The sequence below is a fragment of the Solanum verrucosum genome, unplaced genomic scaffold (assembly GCF_900185275.1).
Source record: "Solanum verrucosum unplaced genomic scaffold, falcon-dt-bn FXZP01000435.1, whole genome shotgun sequence".
In the NCBI taxonomy this organism is placed as follows: Eukaryota; Viridiplantae; Streptophyta; class Magnoliopsida; order Solanales; family Solanaceae; genus Solanum; species Solanum verrucosum.
This window is the reverse complement of record NW_026020465.1, coordinates 246,812-266,292: the sequence shown is the minus strand read 5'-3', so window position 1 is coordinate 266,292 and position 19,481 is coordinate 246,812. Positions and strand designations below refer to the sequence as shown.

Sequence of the window (19,481 nt, the reverse complement as noted above, 5' to 3'; positions counted from 1 at the left end):
ATGATCTCTTTTGTACTGACACAATGTTTTACGTATTTGATTTGTCATTGTTGATTTTGTAACACCTTTTAAATGAGAAGTCATTTTAGGATATGGTTTCAAGAAATTTCACATGTTGCTTATATAGTTTTTTCTCTCACAATCATACATTGAATGTTTTTTTTAGTAAAGATGCAATGAATAATATTTGCTTATTAAGAAACAATGAACATTATGTATAATGAATTCATTTTTACAATTAATCATTAAAGTTTTGAATTTATTTTACAATGAATTATTTAACAAAAAAGAAATGTTACAATGAATCATACACATACATTGTACTTTATATATAATGAACTATTTTTTTTTATAAATTCAATAAATATAATACATAATTTAGATGTGAAAAGATGTTATTCAAATCGCATTCTTTCTCTTAGTGTCTTTTTGAAAATACATTTTATTTTCCATTCACACCTCGTAAAACCAAACTAAATGTATATATAAGCCTGATAGTCTCAGACAGTACAAACCCAATAGCTTCCTAGTAAAAGATTCTTCCTTTCTTTTCTTCTATATATATATATTTATTTATTTTTTTCTCTTCCTTCTTCATGGATGCTCAATCCAACTCAAACTCTTGTTCATCATCAAATCTAAGAATCATTGTCCAGAACAACCCTGCAGAAGCCCAACTCTCTGAATTGGGCATCAAATCTTGGCCAAAGTGAGTACAAATTAGTTATCACTTGTTTTTGTTTTTGTTTCTGCTTCAATTATCGCATTATTAGTGTTGTTGTTACTATACTTTCTTCTATATCTTCTTCATTTTGCATTATTTCATTGTTGTTACTACTTTCATTTTTGTATTTTTTTTTTCAAACTGCTTTGAAATGTTTTTTGAGTTTGCGTACACTCTAACCTTCTCAGACTTCATCATATGTTTTTTTTTTTAAAAACAGATGGGCTTGTTCACCAGGGAAATACCAATTAAAATTTGATGCAGAAGAAACATGTTATTTGCTAAGAGGAAAAGTGAAAGTTTATCCAAAAAACACAAAAGAGATGGCACCAGTGGAGTTTGGAGCAGGGGACCTTGTCATTATTCCCAAAGGACTTTGTTGCACTTGGGATGTAACCCTTGCGGTTGATAAATACTACAAATTTCAGCCTTCCTAAAATCACCTTTGCTATTATTAGTATTATAAACTCATATAAGTAAATCCTAAGGTACTATAATTTTATCATGTTATAACAAACTGTCTGTCTTATTTTTCAAATGATCTGATAGTGATAAACATTTTTGTACACTATCAATGCATACATGATGTTAGACTCTAATAATCTCTTACTAGATATTCATTGCACTTGACAAGATCTCCTTTTTATAATATCTTGTATTACTATATTGATCCTTACATTTTCATTTTCAACCTTCAAAACTATTCCCCTTTTTTTTTACACTATTGATAAATTCAATTATTTCCCTAAATTGAATCTCGTTCAATTTATAAATACGTATAATTTCATTAGACCACTCGACTAATCCCGACGTTCATATGTGAATTGCTAATTTGACTTTCTAGTTCCATAATTTAATTTCCTTCACCATAATTTTCAGAATAAAATGATCTTACTCACCGATGTATCGGTATCTAAAATCACGGTGTCAGCGAACTACTCAACGTCAGTTTGTACACTAGAATTTGTTTGTAGAGAAGAAAAAAAAGTTTTGAAGTTGTGAAATTCAGAAAATTTGTTATTTGTTATTTAAAATTAAGAGGAAGCCTCTCTATGTATAGACAACACAAAGTAGTGTGAACTAGTGCTTATTGTGCCTTATCGGAATGGTCACAATCCTTCGGAAAAGTCAAAAGGCATAATCCTTCGTAAAAGTCACAACCTTACAGAAAAGTCGTAACTTTTTATAAAAATCACAATTGTTTAAAAAAGTCACAACCTTACAGAAAAGTCATAACTTTTCATAAAAATCACAACTCTTCAGAAAAATCACAATTTTTTTATTTTCCATTCACACATTTTAAAATCCAACATTTATTTATATTCTCTTATTATAGAAGCCAAGAAGGATGAGGACGAACGCAGCTACAAATAATTGTACAGAAAGCAACATAAGTTGTACTTTTAAAGTAACAATAGTGTAAGGTATATTGTCAACGTGGGCATATGCTATTGGATTACTGGTTTCTTCGCTCTTCTATTACAGACACATGTATTCTATAATTCAAAGTGAACCCATTATTTTTACCTTTTTAGTACACGTGTAGGAACAGTGCATATCTTATACTCATTGTTAATTTTTTTGTACCAAACGTTGAGAAAGTTATATGATAAATTTGGCGTTCTTTTATTGGTAAATGAACACGTGTATCATTTTTGTTACATGCAATAATAACATTATTACTTTAATTCTCTTTCTGCTTAACAAAAATTCTCAACAAATTTCATCTGTTTTTTTTTTTTTGGAGTTCTTTGTTCTTGCATTTTGATTGAATTTTTGTGGTCTTATAATTTTGTAATTTTGCAATTTGTCAAAATATTTTTTGGATGTTTGTATTAGAAGGTAAAGTGTATTTTAAACTTAGATGCGAAGGATTAATTGGGTAATTTCCAATTTTTTTTTTTACTTTCTATGCTATTTTTCTAACGATTTGAAGTTTTTCCTTTCTATTTGCAGTAGCCAAATTGAATATTGTTCAATTGACATTGTCCTACTTGATCGAGTTCACGATGAAGAACCTTCAAATCGTTAGAAAAATAGCATAGAAAGTAAAAAACAAAAATATTATGCTGAAAAGGAGGAAAAGCCGACAAGAAATCTGACAACTTCTTGGCAATTGAAAGGTTATATTTTCTCATATCCTAATAATATGTCTACTCAATGAATTAATGCAAAGGTTGAATTGGAAAATATCTTTAAACGAAAGCAATAATTTAGAATTAGAAACCAACTATGCAATAGAAAATTCCAACTTCATGAGCGTTTTGGATCGACTATTTACGCCTTAATAGGATATTACCATAAGCTAATTTTGTGTGCTTACAAATCAAAACGTACACAGAGCTGTAGGATTAGTGGAGCATAAATTGGACTTTGTTGGTCAATTCACACTTCCTTTTATTAATTCTTTTTTCAATGTACTACTTTACGGATTCCTCTTTGTAGTAGTTTATTTTTTAGATTACATTTAGCTTCAAACCATGACTTAAAATTTTAATGATATGTGCTAATGAAAAATTGGAGATACATGGGAGGAATGTAAGTTCTAAGATTCATTTTTATCAACTATGTTGGTTTTAGTTGCATGTGTTCTTTAATCTTTTCCTCAATTCCCGTCAATTATTATGAACAATTCTGTTGCATATGAAAAGATAAACTTTTGAAAGTAAATTTTACATCAGTTAATTATATTTCTGGAATACAGTATAATTGTTCTTTTAAATTGAACAATCAGTTGATGAACAAGCAATTAATTCAGGACCATATTTCCAAGATGTCTATAAAATTACATCCCTTTGTAATTGAATGAAATACATATCGTTAAGACGTTTAATTATCACACTAATTGATGATTAGTAGAGGGATAAATGTCTGAAAAATACTCTAACTTTGGTCGGATTTGCTGTTGCAATACTAAACTTTCATGAGGACCTATTCAATACCGTATTTTAAACATATATATTTGAGGTCCTCATGAAAGTTTAGTATCGCAACAGCAAATTCGATCAAAGTTGGAAGGAGTATTTTTCAGACCCTTATCCCATTAGTAGACATCTTTTATTGAAATTTAAACCTTGATGCTTTTCTATTTTATTAAGGTAGAACATAAATGAAAGGGTGTCTGTAGGTTTGAAACAATATAATAAAATGTTCAACAATGTGGTGCTTATATTGATCGAGCCACCTATTCTTCTTGCTACGTAGGTCTCTGATCAGAACCTGTTCTAACCAGGTGTGTTGATAAAGTACTTCTAAGCCCAATTGTCATTAACAAAAACTCTTATCTAACCTCATCTAAATCTCTTTACAACGTCTCCGTTTATTACACCTATTGTATTTGGAGCCTGTAAATCTCATGTCATTCATTCCACAAGAGTCTATACATATAAATTTTTTCTCCAGGAGTTTAATCCTTCTTTTTGTGTTTTTGAGATAGAGATAAAAAAATTACTGTACTAATTAATATTTGTTAAGGTGATGTATTCTGTTTTCCTATTTTTATCTTGTGAGTATTGATCATCTGATTGATATTTTGACTTTATTTTTATGTTGATTGGCATTGCCTATGGATTTGATTTGGGAACTAATGATTGCTGTCACTTCAAGAAGTTTAGATGAAATCAAAGTCCCGCCTCTATTGGTGGACGAGGTATAGTTTTCTCGAGTTCAAATGATGTAATCTCTTTCAAACTCACAGAAATAGAAAATTAATTTTTAATAAAGATAGCTCTTTGAAGTAAGAATAAGAAGATGGATTGATGAATGATATTGTAAAAAGAAATTTTGTATGATGAAATATTTAGGTAAGACATTTGGAACCGGGGAAATCAAAATTATGGATATTCTCAATAACTCATTTTGTCTATCTTCTTCATGTTTGTTATTTTTATCCAATCCTACTGTGTTGCAGGAGAGTGCTATTCTAAATTTCTTTTCTCTTCTCTTTTCTCTCAGTATTAACAGAGCCGCCGCACATGGTTCTCACAAGGATAGATCCATTTAGTCCTTGCTGTCCATTGTGATTTAGAAATTTTCTTAGTCGGAGAACTTGACATCAACAAATTGATGTTCTTGAAGACCACGTTAATCGCAAGTCAAATTTTATTAGAGTTGAATCTTCCATTTATAATATTGATTCATTTTTATAGAATAATAATAATCTCAAGCAGTTTCATTTGTTGCACACTATGATCTAAATTCAGTGTTGTAGGTATGGCTTGACTACATTAGATTTAAGATGATGGGAGAGCCATGTAGGTGCAGTGATTGATCTACACTTTGTTGCTTATTTATTACGACCTTAAGAGTGATCAATTTTGTTACAATCTCTCATATTCTTTCTTCACTTTGCTAGCATTGGTAAATTGACTTAACCTCTTTTTTGATAGAATCATTCTCTGGATAAGACAGTTGGATTTTGCTCATGTCATGAAGCCAAGTGAAGTGTAAGGGTGGCAGCCATGGATTTAAGTGAATGGTATTATGATAGAATTTCATTTTCAAACTATGAATAAGATACAGTGTAATAGTTTGTAGTATAATTTTTTGCATTGTTTCCACCTATGCAACTACTTCTTAGATGTCTGTTGTAGTAGTCATTGCCACTATTTTTACTAACCATTAAATGTAAAAATCTATTGTTGGTCCCGTGCTCATGTCCTTCTAGTATATATATAGACAAGTTGGCCATATGTTATGTAATAAATAATAATAATATATATATAAGTTCAATAGTCTCACACAGAACAAACCCAATAGCTTCCTAGTAAAAGATTCTTCCTTTATTTAGTGTTCTAAAGGGTCACTATATATATATATATATATAACTACTCTTCATAAAATTTTCTTTTCTTCTATATATCTTTTTTTTTTCTTCTTCTTCATGGATGCTCAATCCAACTCAGATTCTTGTTCATCTTCAAATCTAAGAATTATTGTCCAGAACAACCCTTCAGAATCCCAACTCTCTGAATTGGGCATAAAATCTTGGCCAAAGTGAGTACAATTCGATTATCACTTGTGTTTGTTTCTGCTTCGATTATAGCATTATTTATTTTATTGTTGTTACTATACTTTCTTCTGTATGTTGTCTACTATTTTCCATTTCACATTATATCATTATTGTTACTACTTTCATTTATGTGTATATTTCCTTTTTCAAACTGCTTTGAAACTCTAACCTTTCTCAGACTTCATATGTGGAATTACACTGGTATGTTATTGTTGTATATGTTTGATTAAACAAAAGGATGATCAATCATTGAGTTTTTTTTTTTTTTGTTTTTTGTTTGTGTTTAAACAGATGGGCTTGTTCACCAGGGAAATACCAATTAAAATTTGATGCAGAAGAAACATGTTATTTGCTAAGAGGAAAAGTGAAAGTGTATCCAAAGAATACAATAGAGATGTCACCAGTGGAGTTTGGAGCAGGGGATCTTGTCATTATTCCCAAAGGACTTTGTTGCACTTGGGATGTAACCCTTCCTGTTGATAAACACTACAAGTTTCATTCTTCCTAAAATCACCTTTGCTATTATTATAAACTCATAAGTAAATGTTAAGATACTAATGTTTTATCGTGTTATAACAAGTTGTCTGTCTTATTTTTTAAGTAATTTGATAGTGATAAACATATTTGTACACTATCAATACATGATGTTAAACTCTATTATTTCTTGGTTGAGATAATTTAACTTATAATTGTAATCTCTTAAGAAATATTTGTTGCGTTTAACAAGATCTTTTTTTATAATATTTTGTATTACTATATTGATCTGTACATTTTCATTTTCAACATTCAAAACTATTCTTTTGTTATATTGTTGACAAATTCAACTCTTTCCCTAGATTAAATCTAGTTCAATTCATAAATATGTATAATTTTATTTCCAAATGAAATCACTCGATCGATCTCATCCACTTGTGAATTGACTTGTTAATTCCGCGGATCAAAGAGAAAATTCCATAATTTAATTACCTTCTGACACCATCTTAGTTCATTTTTTGATTTGTTAATTTTTAGCCATTAGTCAATTCATAATATTCCTTTCAAACTCAACCCCCATCTGTCTTTGCAATCCCATAGGTAATTATTAAGACTAATATATATGATAGTATTCCCTTTTTCTATTCTATATAAAAAATAAAAATAAAACGTTTATTTGACTGGTCAACTCCTTCATTTTTTATATATATCACGTATGGCACATTACCTTTTGTCAGCAATGATGATTTTTTGCTTGAATTAAATTATATGATACAGATTTTTTGTTGTTTTAAATTGCTGCAGAAACAAAACTCTTACCTAATCTCAACGTTTCGTGTTTGTCCGTTATATCTCGAATCGACTAAAAAAGAAACAATGTTATTGGATATATATAATTTTTACCCTTTTTTCCTTTTCAATAAATAAATGGATAAAAGATTCATGTGTTCGTAAATAAAGAGATTCTTCTCCCTAAAAAGCATCTCGTCTCCTTATTCAAGATATCTAAAATAGCTTCGTAAACTAACAACTTATGGTAGATATAACTGTTGCAATATGTTTTATGTTTGCAAAAATGGGTCATAACTCAACCCGTCCAACGCAGTCCAATACTTTTGTTCAACTTTAAAAGGAAAAAGAAAAGGAGGGCCAGCAATAGACCTTTCATTCTACTTACATTATATCATTGTGGCCTAAAATGACAAGGCAATGACACTACCTTTGAGATAAGAAAGTTTTACTTTCTTTCATTCACTAATTTCAATCAAACTTTAGGAAAAAAGTTTTACTTCTCCATTGGCGTTGTACATACAGGAGGAGCCAAAATTATTTTCTAGCTACCCTATTGAAGGAAACAATGCCAATTTACAGGGGAACAGACATGCCAAAATTTGTAGAAAGAAACAGATTTACATGGCAAATGGAACTCGCAATTGAGAAAAATCCATCTGCATACACCAGCTTACTCGTTACTATTTACTTCGAACATCAGGCCCCCATATGCGAATAGTTTGATCATCACTTGCTGAAGCTAGCATTTGAGGCTTTTTAGGATTCCAGCTCACACAGTTCACAGTCATTGAATGGCCACACAAGATCTTAATAGGCTTTGAACCTCGGCGATTCCATATGTACACCTGCAACAATGCAAAAGATCTCACATGATTTCCTTGGATCAATATATACAATAGAAAATGAGGAATTGACATTGCGACTAGCAATTGGATGGAATCACATACTTGGAACAGCAATAATAGCAATTCCATGTTTAACAAAAAAAAAAACAGATGCCCATTATTTGTGCAAATATGGGACAAATGAAACTAATCCAACATAATAATATATATCAGCTGTATCTCTTAATCTAAGGCCACGGTGTAATCACAATTGAGTGCACCTAGATTACCGCTATTTTTGGTTCAAGCAAAGAGGGGTTCTAAGAGCAGAGAGGAAAGTAAAAAGGGATGGCTTATGCTATTATTTTGTACCAAAGTGACAAAACAAATGAGGATCCACATACCAGCAATACATTTATTACATCACTCATTCTTCAAAATAAGAAATAGATGTCTTAGATCACCTAAATGGCAATTTCTTTAAACTATTACTACTTGTTTAGTTAACCATCTCTTGTGTATCATCTTACAGTTTCTTTTAATAATATTTGTACTTTGTAGTATGAATTTTGAAATGATAAGTTAGAAGAGGAATCTAAAATTGTGTTTACTATATTCGTTTATCTAAGATTTTAGTATACCTCATATTAATTTTCTCTAATAATTGTACACTATTTGAAGGCGGATAAAATTGATAATGCTCAATTATGTTATGTTCATTATATTTAATAACATATGATAATAAACCAATAGTATGTCAAGTGATCTAATAAGCTAAGCAAATCACTTGACACCAAATTTTCATCTAGAATAAAGCAATGTTTTAGATTCACTTTACATCCAAATTTAGATTAACCAAATAATCAATGTTATCACAAATAATCCAATGATTAATTGATTATTATCCACCATATCCCAATCCCACTATTTGTATTGGGGAAAACTACCTTGTACATGTGGCGGCTTACAAAGATGTCACCTGACAGCAGGATGAAGCCGGAAGATGATCTGGCATAGAGGATCGAGAAGAACACACCATTCATCACTTGAGTACCCGATCAGTCACTGTCCGGCTAGCTTGATCTCATTTCATCGTCAGGTCAACCAGATGGTCATTATCGGGAAAAAGGCGAGAATTCGTGGCCCGAAGTCAAGGAGGAATAAAGGGATTTGTGGCCCGAAGACAGAATGAAAGGACAAAAGGACAGATACGTCTGATATATCAGTACGAGACCATGCAAATTACAGGGGAATATTAGCTGGAATGCGTAACGGTATTTTCAGGTGGAGCATTTCCAATTTCCATTAGACATAGTTTTATGGCTCTAGTGGAGCTTTCCTATTGGCTGATGTATTACCTTTGTTGCTATAAATAGTAGTTTTCACTTACCTGCAAAGGGTTGGATTTTTGACAATACGAAGCAATCCACTGATATTCTTGTGCTCCAACCTTTCTATTATTCTACATTCTTTGCTAAGTCTTAGTTCTCAAGAATCATAAGCTTAAATGCCTCTGAATCTGGAATTGGTCACACTATGTTGTCTCCAGAACAAGACTGAAACATCAAGCATCTGAGCTGTATTGTTTCCTTTGCTTATTTTACTAAATTATTATTCTTATTAAGCTTGTTTATTAACATGCCTATCTGCCAAAAAACTAATTAATGAGTTGAATCAATTCGTGTGTCCTTGACCTCATAACAAATTCAATTGTACCGTTCTCCTGATAAACAGTTTGGCGTCCACCGTGGGGCCAGGACAGTTGTGGTGTTGGTTGAACCCACTACTCTACTTACTAGCTTAAATCTGTTCATGTTCTAGATATAACTTATAGCAATTGTGAACCAAAACGATGGTAATGTGGCTGAAGTTCAACTTCCTAACGCTGCCCAAGACTGGACAGGTCTTTAAGAATAGCGTTCACAGCTTCTGATGCAGTAGAGGTTGATCTAGAAGATATTAATCTGATAAACATGAATAAGCGAAGAGGCGTGGGAGAAAGAACCCCAAAGAAGTGAATCATCAAAGGGACGAAGGTAGGACTGACATGGACGACCTCAAGGAGACTACAGATTCTGATTGCTCAACACAGGTCCATAATGGACCACATGACCGCACAGGACAAAAGGGTAATGGAGCTACATAAGATTTTGACCACAATGACTTCTCACAACACCTGAAGAAGTGGTCAAACACCACCAGAAACACCAACATCGCAAGGACATTCAGGAATCGGTCTCACAACTGGGGCCCATTTGGAAGAATGCAGGGCCGACAGATCGGGGGTCGGGTCTGACATTGGAATGTCGATGGTGGAGTTAATCAGGCAGGAACTCAGGCCGGGCCTAAAGGAGCTGCACAACCGAATGAACCAAATTCCAAGAGCACCTCCGATCTTGAAGGGGGCCAGACTCTCAGAGTTACACTCAATTGCCTTATAAGCCCAGCTCAGCATCGGAACTTATTTCGAATAGGTTCAGGTTGTCGGATATCCCAAAATGATGGAACTACAGACCCGCAAGAGCACATTCTGTCTTTCATTACAGTCGTTAAGGGGAACAACTTTTCTAAAGCCGAGGTTGAATCAGTTTTGGTCAATTAGTTTGGAGAAAACTCTATCCGGAGGAACGCTTATGTGGTACTCTTCATTAGCTGAAGATTCTATTGGCTTTTTTAATATGCTTGCAGATTATTTTATCAAAGCATATGCTGGAGCTAGGAAGGTGCAGCCCAGAAGAGCAGACATCTTCAAAATCGAGCATGTTGACTCCAAGCTACTCAGGGTCTTCATTGCAAGCTTCTAGAGAGAAAGGATCTTGCTGCCGATGGTTCAAGATGATTGGGATGCAGAGGCTTTTACAAAGGGTTTGAACCTTGAGAGCTCGATCACTGCACTGAAGGTAAAAGAAAATCTGACAGAGTTCGAGCCTATGAATTGAGTTGTTGTTAATATTCGGTAGGAGTCGAAGATCCGAGTTGAAGACAATTTTTTTCGATCTCACGACAAAATGCTTAAGGACAGAAATTGGATTCAAAACCCGCAAAGAGTTGATTCTCTCCATACCCATTTGAAATGAGGCCAAGTTCGTGTCGTAACTTTCAGCCTGTGGATAGACCTTGGTTAGACAAGCAGAATGGGAGGGATCAAGGCCATACGAGACTGCAAAACAAAGAGGTGGTTGGAGCCTCAAGCTCGATCCATGCAGTTGAATATGTCCTGAGGCTCTCGGAGTATGGTTTCAATTTCAGTCCAATTTCAGTTGGTTGCGTCCATGAGAAACATCAAAGAGGCTCGTTTTTCAGAATCTATGACTAAGGATCTAGGGACCCAAACCTGGGATACGAATTCCATGGAACACACAGACATAAAACGGGGGATCATAGGCATCTCCAAGAGGAGGTGTCCCTTGGAGATGGCCATACTCCTCAGGAACGACTATCTAAGGGAATTTTTGAGCAATCGAGCCAAGGTTGCTGGATCGGGCTTTCACCCATTGTCCAGGATTCCCCACTGCTGCCCCCCGTGGGAGTCCGGGCCGTGTCTAAGTCCTTCCCTGTGCATTAGCTCCCCCCATCGTAGATGGTTCAGTCACGCCCGGTGCCACGAAATGTCAACTACAGGAAGGAGAAAGAAGGAAACACACAACCAAGCTTGACCCACCTTGACATATGATAAACATGATAATCGGGGGGAAGAGGTTAACAGAGTAACAATCTCGACAACGAAAAAGGCTAAGCTATCGTTTAGCTTCGAGAAGAGACATCAGGAGATCCCAAATTCAGAAACAAAGAAGATCTGTTAGCAGCAAGCAAGATGTTCGCAGTGTCACTGACCAAAGAGCAATCGATGGAGGCAAAAGCGGTGACAAATAACAATTATAGAAATCCGAGTCGACCTTCAAACCGACATGGGGGATGAATTACCAGAAGTGGAGGAGACATATCAAGACAGGTATTAAGTACCAACATCCTTCTATGGCTCAGATGACATGAATGCCACCAAGACAACGACGGAAGAGCTCGAGCAGATAAATATGTTCGTTGATTTTTCAAAAAGGAGGGTGATAAGAATCGGGTTACCTGAATAAACAAGAAAATAATGTGGAAGCGAATTATTAAGATTAAAGACAAAAATTGAAAGATGTGTGAATTCGAAAATAAAATCCCCAAATTTCTAGATAAGCGCTAAGAACCCTAATTGATCTTAGTATTCAAAATTAGTAAATTAAAACTAATTATGATACTAATAGAGTCAATTCAAGCACCGTTTATAGGGACACCACAGGATCCAATTTCCCTGATAAATTGTGCCAAAAAGAACAGGAGCCGTCCTAACTCATAAGCACCGTTTTTTTAAAGGGCCCCATATTATAAAGTCATTTAAAGGAGAACAAAGCTCCTAATCAAGGGATTCCTGCCACCTCCCACCAGCAATAGGTACCGGGTAACTCTGTCCCCCAAGGCTAGGAGGACAGATGGGAAGAATCACCTAGTGTTTCTTTGTCTCCATTGAGTTTTGAACCTGAGACCACAGGGTTCTCAACCACTTCTTGAATCTCATGCTTATTATGATTTTATTTTATTTTTTTGGAGGGTGGGGAGTTGGGGGAGGGCATTAAATAACAAGCATACCTTTGAATCTTCACTACCACTGGCGATAAAAGTGCTGTCCAATCCTCCAAAACAGGAGCGTATCACATACTTATGTTGTTTGTGACCTTCAAACTTCATGGGACTAAGCCACTCGCCTGCAATATCCCACATATGAATCTCTTGACTATTAAGGTTTACTATGAAGAATTTACCATCCCCTGATAGTGAAAGGGATGTGATTGGATGCTCCTCTGAAATCACACGTTCACCACCTGTCCCCACATTCAATATTCGGATATCTTTGTCAGAGAATATACTGATAAGTTTTTCTCCATCAGGTGTAATAGCAAGATCTAGAACCTTTGGCATCCGCGTCCCTTTCCATGACTTGATCTCATTACCCTCAGAGTCCCACATGTATATGCCTTTTTCAGGGTCCGAACTGCCACAGACGAATCGCTTAGAATCAGGAAACCAAGCACATGAGCTGATAATGAAATCAGCATCGCCATATGTGTGCTTGCATGTACCTGTTTCCACGTCCCAAAGCTTAAGCACTTCTATGTTCCCACAGGTTAGCAACATTGTATCATCAGGGCTCCAAGCTACAAAAGAAACTGGCTTTTCATGGCTCCGCAGCTCATGTCTCTGGGTCAATTTCCCATCATCCAGTACCTGAAAGTAATTAACAAATTCACTCAGAAAATAATGGTCAATCAGAACCTTTTGGCCTTGAATATAAAAGCTAATAATTATGTTGTACACGATTGATTAACCCACATTCCCCGAAACTTGTTGATGCCCTGTATATCGAACTGTAGAAATATAGAGAACTTATTAAGAGAGAAAAAAACAAACAGGTTGAATATATTGCTAAAAACGTGGTTGCTTGTAAGTTGTAAGTTTATAGATTCTGCATATCAGCATCTAAATAAATCATCCATAATTTACGACACCATCTGGACCAAAATATGTGTACATAATCATCAAGGGTATTTATTAACCAAATGCTTAGTTACTAACTGTCAGAAATATCAAAACCAAATGTCATGTCTCCCAAACCTGTTGGGATGAATGTCACCACTATAACATACCATCCTAAACTAGGAATGCACTAAGAAAAGGTCTGGAAGTCCACTTGAATTCTTCTTTTTTCCCGATGAAGAAAGTCTTCATGGAATCATAAGTGCGGTCTTAGCTAAGACTAGATTGATGTCTTAACTAAGACTAGATTTATGTATTTCCGATGTCTTTAGGGGCCAGCTCTTGTGAAGAACATGGCGGTAAGCATTCATTGACCCATTTGTATTGGCTGTAAAATTTGTCCCTGACAAACTCCATTAAAAACTAACCCTGTCATCAATTTGTGGTAGACAGCAGAGAGAGAGAGTAACCATTCAACACTATTCCAACCTCAGTGCCTAAATAGAACGGTTATACGGCACAATAGGAATATAATCATGCAGTTATAAATCAAAGTTGGTAACGGTCGACCACTCTAAAGTTGATCCTAAAACTTGTCTTTGCCTTTCCAGTGGCCAAGCATGACTGCCGTAATTTTTTTTCTTGAAAATTAGAATACAGTGGGACCTTAGCTCTAACACCTCCAAAAGTTCATGAAGTTGCTGGAGTAGTTGAAATTTATTGCTGATAAAATGCTAATTCTGCAGCTTAGTTGTCACAAATCCACATACGCCACCGAGATGCAAGGTTCTAATCCTATCAAGAGTATCTCCTCTTATTATTTTCACTTCTTCACTATTCACTCCCCTCACCTCCCCCCACCCCACCCCACCCCCACTCCACCCCCATCCAAAATGATTTTTCATCAAAAGAAATAAGTTCTTCAGGAGGCATACAATTAAAATTATTGTCGAGCTTCGTCATTTGCACGCTCTCTCACATAGTTCATATGGAGTATGAATAGTAATTTGAAATCACACTTAAACATTTAGCTAGGTAAGAAATTAAATTGTGGTGACTGCCTTTGTCTTGGATGATACTGAACCTACGATCCTATATGAAGCATCCAACTATGGATGGCAAACTTTCCCATCCCTCCACAAATCTCCAAGTTAGTTATAAGCCTATGTGCACCCAAAGATGTGGCCTAGCAGTTAACAATGTGGGATGAAAACTATAAGAGACCAAGGTTCAAATCCTAGCAGAGGCAAAAAAATGCCAAGTGATCTCTTCTCACCAACATAAAACTTGGTGGGAAAGTACCTGGCGGTACCTGTGTTGGAAGGAGATAATATGTACCAAGTGAAATAGTCAAGTTAACATCAGGTGATTTATGGTTGAAACTGTTTTGTAGCTTGTAGACATGGTTAGGATTGTACTTGTTAGGGTATTTTTCTAGATTTTTTGTCAGCATAACTGGATATCCTGGACTCAAAAGTACCCTTGTAAGCTTCTCTCTCTTTCACTTTGTCTATATTTCCATTAAATCAGTTTTTGGTAAATTTGTTAGTTGACTTGTCTATATTTACAAGATGTTAATAATTCAACATCTTCTTTATCTTATTTATGCATGTTAATTTGATTACGGAATAGATTGTTTGCTTTTGTTCTTATGCACATAAATGACTTTTAGATTGTTTCTGGTTTACTTGACTAGTCTGCTTTGATTTTGCATTCATTTTCTTTAGGGGCTTTTCGGCCATTTTCATAATATTTTTGGTTTTTTGAGATATTTGGCTTTTGGGGTTGACTAATTCTTGGCATGTTGCCTCTAAATTTAGTTTGATATGGTCTGAAACTATGATTTTTTTTGCACTGGGATGTTTCACTTTGTTTCAAAATAAAGCAAAATATGCTCCCTCCGTTTCATTTTAAATGATACTTTCTTCTTTTTGGTCGATTCAAAAAGATTGGCACCTAAAATATGCTCCCTCCATTTCATTTTATATAATACTTTCTTCATTTTAGTCGATTCATAAAGATCTGCACCTTTCTTATTGTGGGAACTATTTAATTATACTTCTATTATATTAAAAACTATTTAAATCTTACATTCTATTTTACACTTCATAACACTCTCTTATGTGGTTTTGTTTGCTTTGTATCTTGCTATCATATTTTCCTTGCTTTGGAAACTTCTCTTTTGAGCCAAGGATCTATCGGAAACAATCCTTGCTTTGAAAATTTCTCTTTTGAGCCGAGGGTTTATATCAGAAACAACCTCTCTACCCCTACCTTCCCAGACCCCTCTTGTGAGACTAGACTAGGTATGTTGTTGTTGTTATATACTTTGTATTAATCACTACAAACAAGAGTATATATGAAGTTTCATGTTTTATTAAAAATGTCTAATCACTAGCTTAAGAATTGTAGCAAATGTGGGATGGAGCATTCCAGGAACACATCTTCAGACAACTGGCCCACTTTACAGAAAGCTCCTACAAGAAAATTCTTCAGCCCAAGCATAAACCTAGAAACCACTTCCTTACTTCTTCTTTTTTTGATGACCGTACCACTTCCTTACTTTTTTCCCATGAAACAAAATTGTTGACAAGATCATTTTCTGCTAGGCGTATTGACCCGTGCAGTGTTGTAGCTAACGCATTAAGTATCCCACCTGGGGAATACGTTCGCAAGAATGAAACTCAAAGGAATTGATGGGGGGCACACAAACTGAGCATGTGATTTAATTTGATGCAAAGCGAAGAACCTTACCGGCAAGCAAACAACCTAAAGTATTCACTGAACACAATTTCTTGATAAAAGATTCAATTGACCAAAGAAAGAAAAGTTTCTTATACAAACTTTTGAGAATGCATAACGGACCCGCAATTAAAACATGACTTTCTTGGTAACATTTATCAAGAAAGCAAAGCCGAATAAGTAATTTTTCTGTTTAATTTTGTTTGATTCAACAGAACCCTATTCCTCCATTTCTAATTCATCCTGCAAAAAGTAAAGAACAAATTTCTCCGGCTTATACTATGAAAGTATTCACTCAGACAACGTAAATAGGTTAATTCAACCAAATTCCTAGCTTATGGAATTCCAAAGCTTCAGGGCTATGATCCTTAACAAGTATCCGCTCACCGCTCTCTCCTTGATTTAGCTTTATTTTTTCAACAGCACAACTCAGCAATTTACAGGAACAACCCAAATTAATTTAGGAGTAAAGCCCTGGATTTCTCAGACTTGCACAGTAATCTTAAGTGTGATAGCGTGAACAAACCTTCCAAACGATGGCTGTGTTGTCACTTGATGATGAGGCCAGGTAGCTTCCATTGTTTGAGAACTGGACATACCAGACTTCATTTACGTGGTTAGACAGGATCTGCAACAGTGTTAAAAGACATTAAATAAATATATCCTAGAGAGAAGCTAGGCAAACAATGATAACAAATTAGGAAGGGGAAAAATTAATAATGATAATGGTGTGATAAGTCCAATCTTCATGATTTCCACACATCAAAAGATTCTATAATAGAAAACCACTAATAGTAGTTGGCAATTTCTTTGTGGCTAGATCATCTGAAAGTCATTAAGTAACGTTTATCACCGAATGTAATTGCAATGCTACTAACATTCTACAAATTTGCCTAGCCTCGGAAGCTTATTGAGACAATGATTCGTAAATCCAACAAAAGATAGTCGAATTAATGATATAATTAAATGACCTTTTCAGGATGTGCAGTACTGCTGGGAATGTAGCTTCCTCGACTAACTTAGTCTTGGATCTTCCCACACTTATCTGAAGAACAAATTAGACCACTCGGGAAAAAAAACTTTGTGATGAGCTCATATGAGTTCTTTGATACACTGTCTTAGTCCATTCAGGTCAAAAAAGAAAGGACCTCATAAAAAGGCAAACTAGTTCAATTCCTAGTGAACTTGGGAAATATCCCATATAATTGTCCTGCTTACCTTTTCAATTTGGTCCAAAAGTGTGCACATCCCTGAATGAAAGACATACTAAGTATTCAGCAACGTGAATTTTCTATGATTAGCAAAAAGGTAGCAGGGAACCAGTTTTGAGATATTGAAAGTAAACTTCCAGGGTATAAATGTTGAGCACCAATTAAACTATTGAAGTATACGTCAATAAACGTGATAATCTGAAATCCTATTGAGCTAAAAACGAATGGATCAAACTAAAGTAATCATTTAAATAACATTAGGCTTGTTAGACCAGATGCAATCTTTAAAAACTAAGGCATTACATGGTCCTTTCAATGTTCAAGCTAGAAAGCTATAAATATGGTTTAAAGATTATCCACCTGAATGGTCTTTGAAGGAAACTGACTGGCATCACATTGGTGATCTTCATAGAGCGTAACGGAATCAACTGAATTATGAAACACACATTTATCTATCTGTGACCATACTGCCATTTCAACCAAGTACTCTAACCTTCGGTCCGGCACTGTAATGGGTGGTGGCAGTACTTTTTCAAGTTCAGTCAGCAATTTTTTTCTGAAGTTATAGATACCATCAGGATCTTCCTTATCCAACCCCAAGTCTTTCAAGGAAAGCAATCCAAAAGCAAGCGTATGAACCTTATCTTTCCCCACTTCTAAACCAGACATTTTTTTCTGTAAAATCTCCAAAGCTAAAGAATCTTCCCCAAGATTCAAATACTCTAAAAACCACTGTTTAAGAACAAGAAACAAAGCTGAAGCTCTCGTTTCATTTGTCAAACCATTAAGTCTATTAAGGGTTTCAATACATGCATCCCAATTAGCATCACGAATACAAGACTCGAGAGTCTCAAATTCATCAGATTTGTAGCTAATCCCAGATTCTGATTCCAAACTCACAGCAGACTTTCTGTAACCTAAAGAATATAGACATTGAATGATGACCCTAACAAATTCATGCTTATTTATTAGCTTTTTCGACCCAAGATTAGCCAATGGAGTCTCCATACCTGTATGCAAATTCAAGAACCCCTCAACACCAGTTACATTCTAAAGATGCCTCCTTTCCACTTCTGACAAGCTGAAAACTCCCAAAGAGAAAAAGATTAAAACCCCCAATTGTGAAGTGAAGCAGTAAAGTTAAACAAAGAAAATTCATGCCACTGAATTCTTGTTTTCTTGTCTTGAATAGAAAACTGGGGTTAACTTCATTTGCAGCGGTGGCATCAAGGGAGAAGCCTTTGCTGATAGCCTCTCAAAAAAAATTAAGGGGCCCACAGTTTTTAATTAGACATTAATGGTGAGCTTTATCATTTTATTTTCACCTAAATAATACTTATAGCATTTATATTTTTTTCAAACTTTATAAAAAAAAAGTCTGTCTATATTAAATACTACTAATAGTTTAGAAATGTTGAATTTTACTATTCATATTTTTATATTAGTAATAAAGTTTTATACAATATCATCCAATAGATTGTATTGTAAATAAATAGATACATCTTATTAATTTGAATTAATCTTTGACCAATATAAATATTAGCAATAAATTTTTTGTAAAATTAAAGACTTTCTGTTTTTTTAAAATATTTTATTATAAACAAAAAAACATATTTAGACTACTTATTAAAAATTTGCATTATTACACTAATTTTATTAAGTCACTTTTATTTAATTTATTCATAAATTTCATAAACAATACACGAAGATGCAGAAAACGTAATAAGTCAGGAAAAAATAGAATTAAATTGATTAACAAATAGCAAACAACAACAAAAGAAAATATAAAAAGATATAACCTGGATATTTGAGTAAATCAATTTGATCATTGTAATAATATAAATCTTGTGTTGTAAGAGTAAAAAACAAAAATAAATTCGATCACTGTAATGAATTTATCGAATGTGATACTTCTTAAAATATTGAACAAGTTTAAATAATGATCAATAATAATGCAGGTAAATCTACAAGGATATATATTAAACATTCAAAGGGATAGAATGGATGAAGGATGAGTACACATCAGCAATCGCGGAGCTTCATTCACTTCAGTGCAATTATATATATCTACATTACCTTAAAAACATGAACTCTTAACTTGAATGTAAATTACTAGAATATCCCTAACTTAGGTTGTGACTTTTTCGATGAGTTGTGACTTTTCCGATAAGATGTGACTTTTTTCA

At 34.3% G+C, this 19,481-nt stretch overlaps 3 protein-coding genes across 3 annotated transcripts; 2 read left to right on the top strand and 1 right to left on the bottom strand.

Moving 5' to 3' along the window:
- Nucleotides 1-596: 596 nt before the first annotated feature.
- On the top strand, nt 597-1,161 carry LOC125808950 (uncharacterized). The gene is made up of 2 exons (XM_049488631.1): nt 597-709; nt 945-1,161. The coding sequence occupies exons 1-2, from the start codon at nt 597-599 to the stop codon at nt 1,159-1,161; spliced, it is 330 nt and encodes a 109-aa protein (XP_049344588.1).
- A 4,392-nt stretch (nt 1,162-5,553) lies between these two features.
- LOC125808948 (uncharacterized) lies at nt 5,554-6,243 on the top strand. Its single transcript, XM_049488629.1, has 2 exons — nt 5,554-5,719; nt 6,027-6,243. The coding sequence occupies exons 1-2, from the start codon at nt 5,607-5,609 to the stop codon at nt 6,241-6,243; spliced, it is 330 nt and encodes a 109-aa protein (XP_049344586.1). The 5' UTR covers nt 5,554-5,606.
- Nucleotides 6,244-7,432: 1,189 nt separating this feature from the next.
- Nucleotides 7,433-18,475, bottom strand: LOC125808953 (WD repeat-containing protein WDS homolog). The gene is made up of 4 exons (XM_049488633.1): nt 17,656-18,475; nt 16,611-16,712; nt 12,458-13,093; nt 7,433-7,846 (listed from the first exon to the last, which is right to left on the bottom strand). Exons 1-4 carry the CDS (start codon nt 18,301-18,303, stop codon nt 7,682-7,684), a joined length of 1,551 nt encoding a protein of 516 aa, XP_049344590.1. The 5' UTR covers nt 18,304-18,475; the 3' UTR covers nt 7,433-7,681.
- Nucleotides 18,476-19,481: the final 1,006 nt, after the last annotated feature.

Excerpts from the sequence above, each read along its gene's own strand:
- LOC125808948 (XM_049488629.1), top strand. The coding sequence starts at position 5,607 with ATGGATGCTCAATCCAACTCAGATTCTTGTTCATCTTCAAATCTAAGA. Across the intron at positions 5,720-6,026 it reads GGCATAAAATCTTGGCCAAA|ATGGGCTTGTTCACCAGGGA; the intron begins GTGAGTACAATT and ends GTGTTTAAACAG.
- LOC125808950 (XM_049488631.1), top strand. The coding sequence starts at position 597 with ATGGATGCTCAATCCAACTCAAACTCTTGTTCATCATCAAATCTAAGA. Across the intron at positions 710-944 it reads GGCATCAAATCTTGGCCAAA|ATGGGCTTGTTCACCAGGGA; the intron begins GTGAGTACAAAT and ends TTTTAAAAACAG.
- LOC125808953 (XM_049488633.1), bottom strand. The coding sequence starts at position 18,303 with ATGGAGACTCCATTGGCTAATCTTGGGTCGAAAAAGCTAATAAATAAG. Across the intron at positions 16,713-17,655 it reads TTCCTTCAAAGACCATTCAG|ATCCTGTCTAACCACGTAAA; the intron begins GTGGATAATCTT and ends ACACTGTTGCAG. Across the intron at positions 7,847-12,457 it reads GTGGTAGTGAAGATTCAAAG|GTGTACATATGGAATCGCCG; the intron begins GTATGCTTGTTA and ends GCATTGTTGCAG.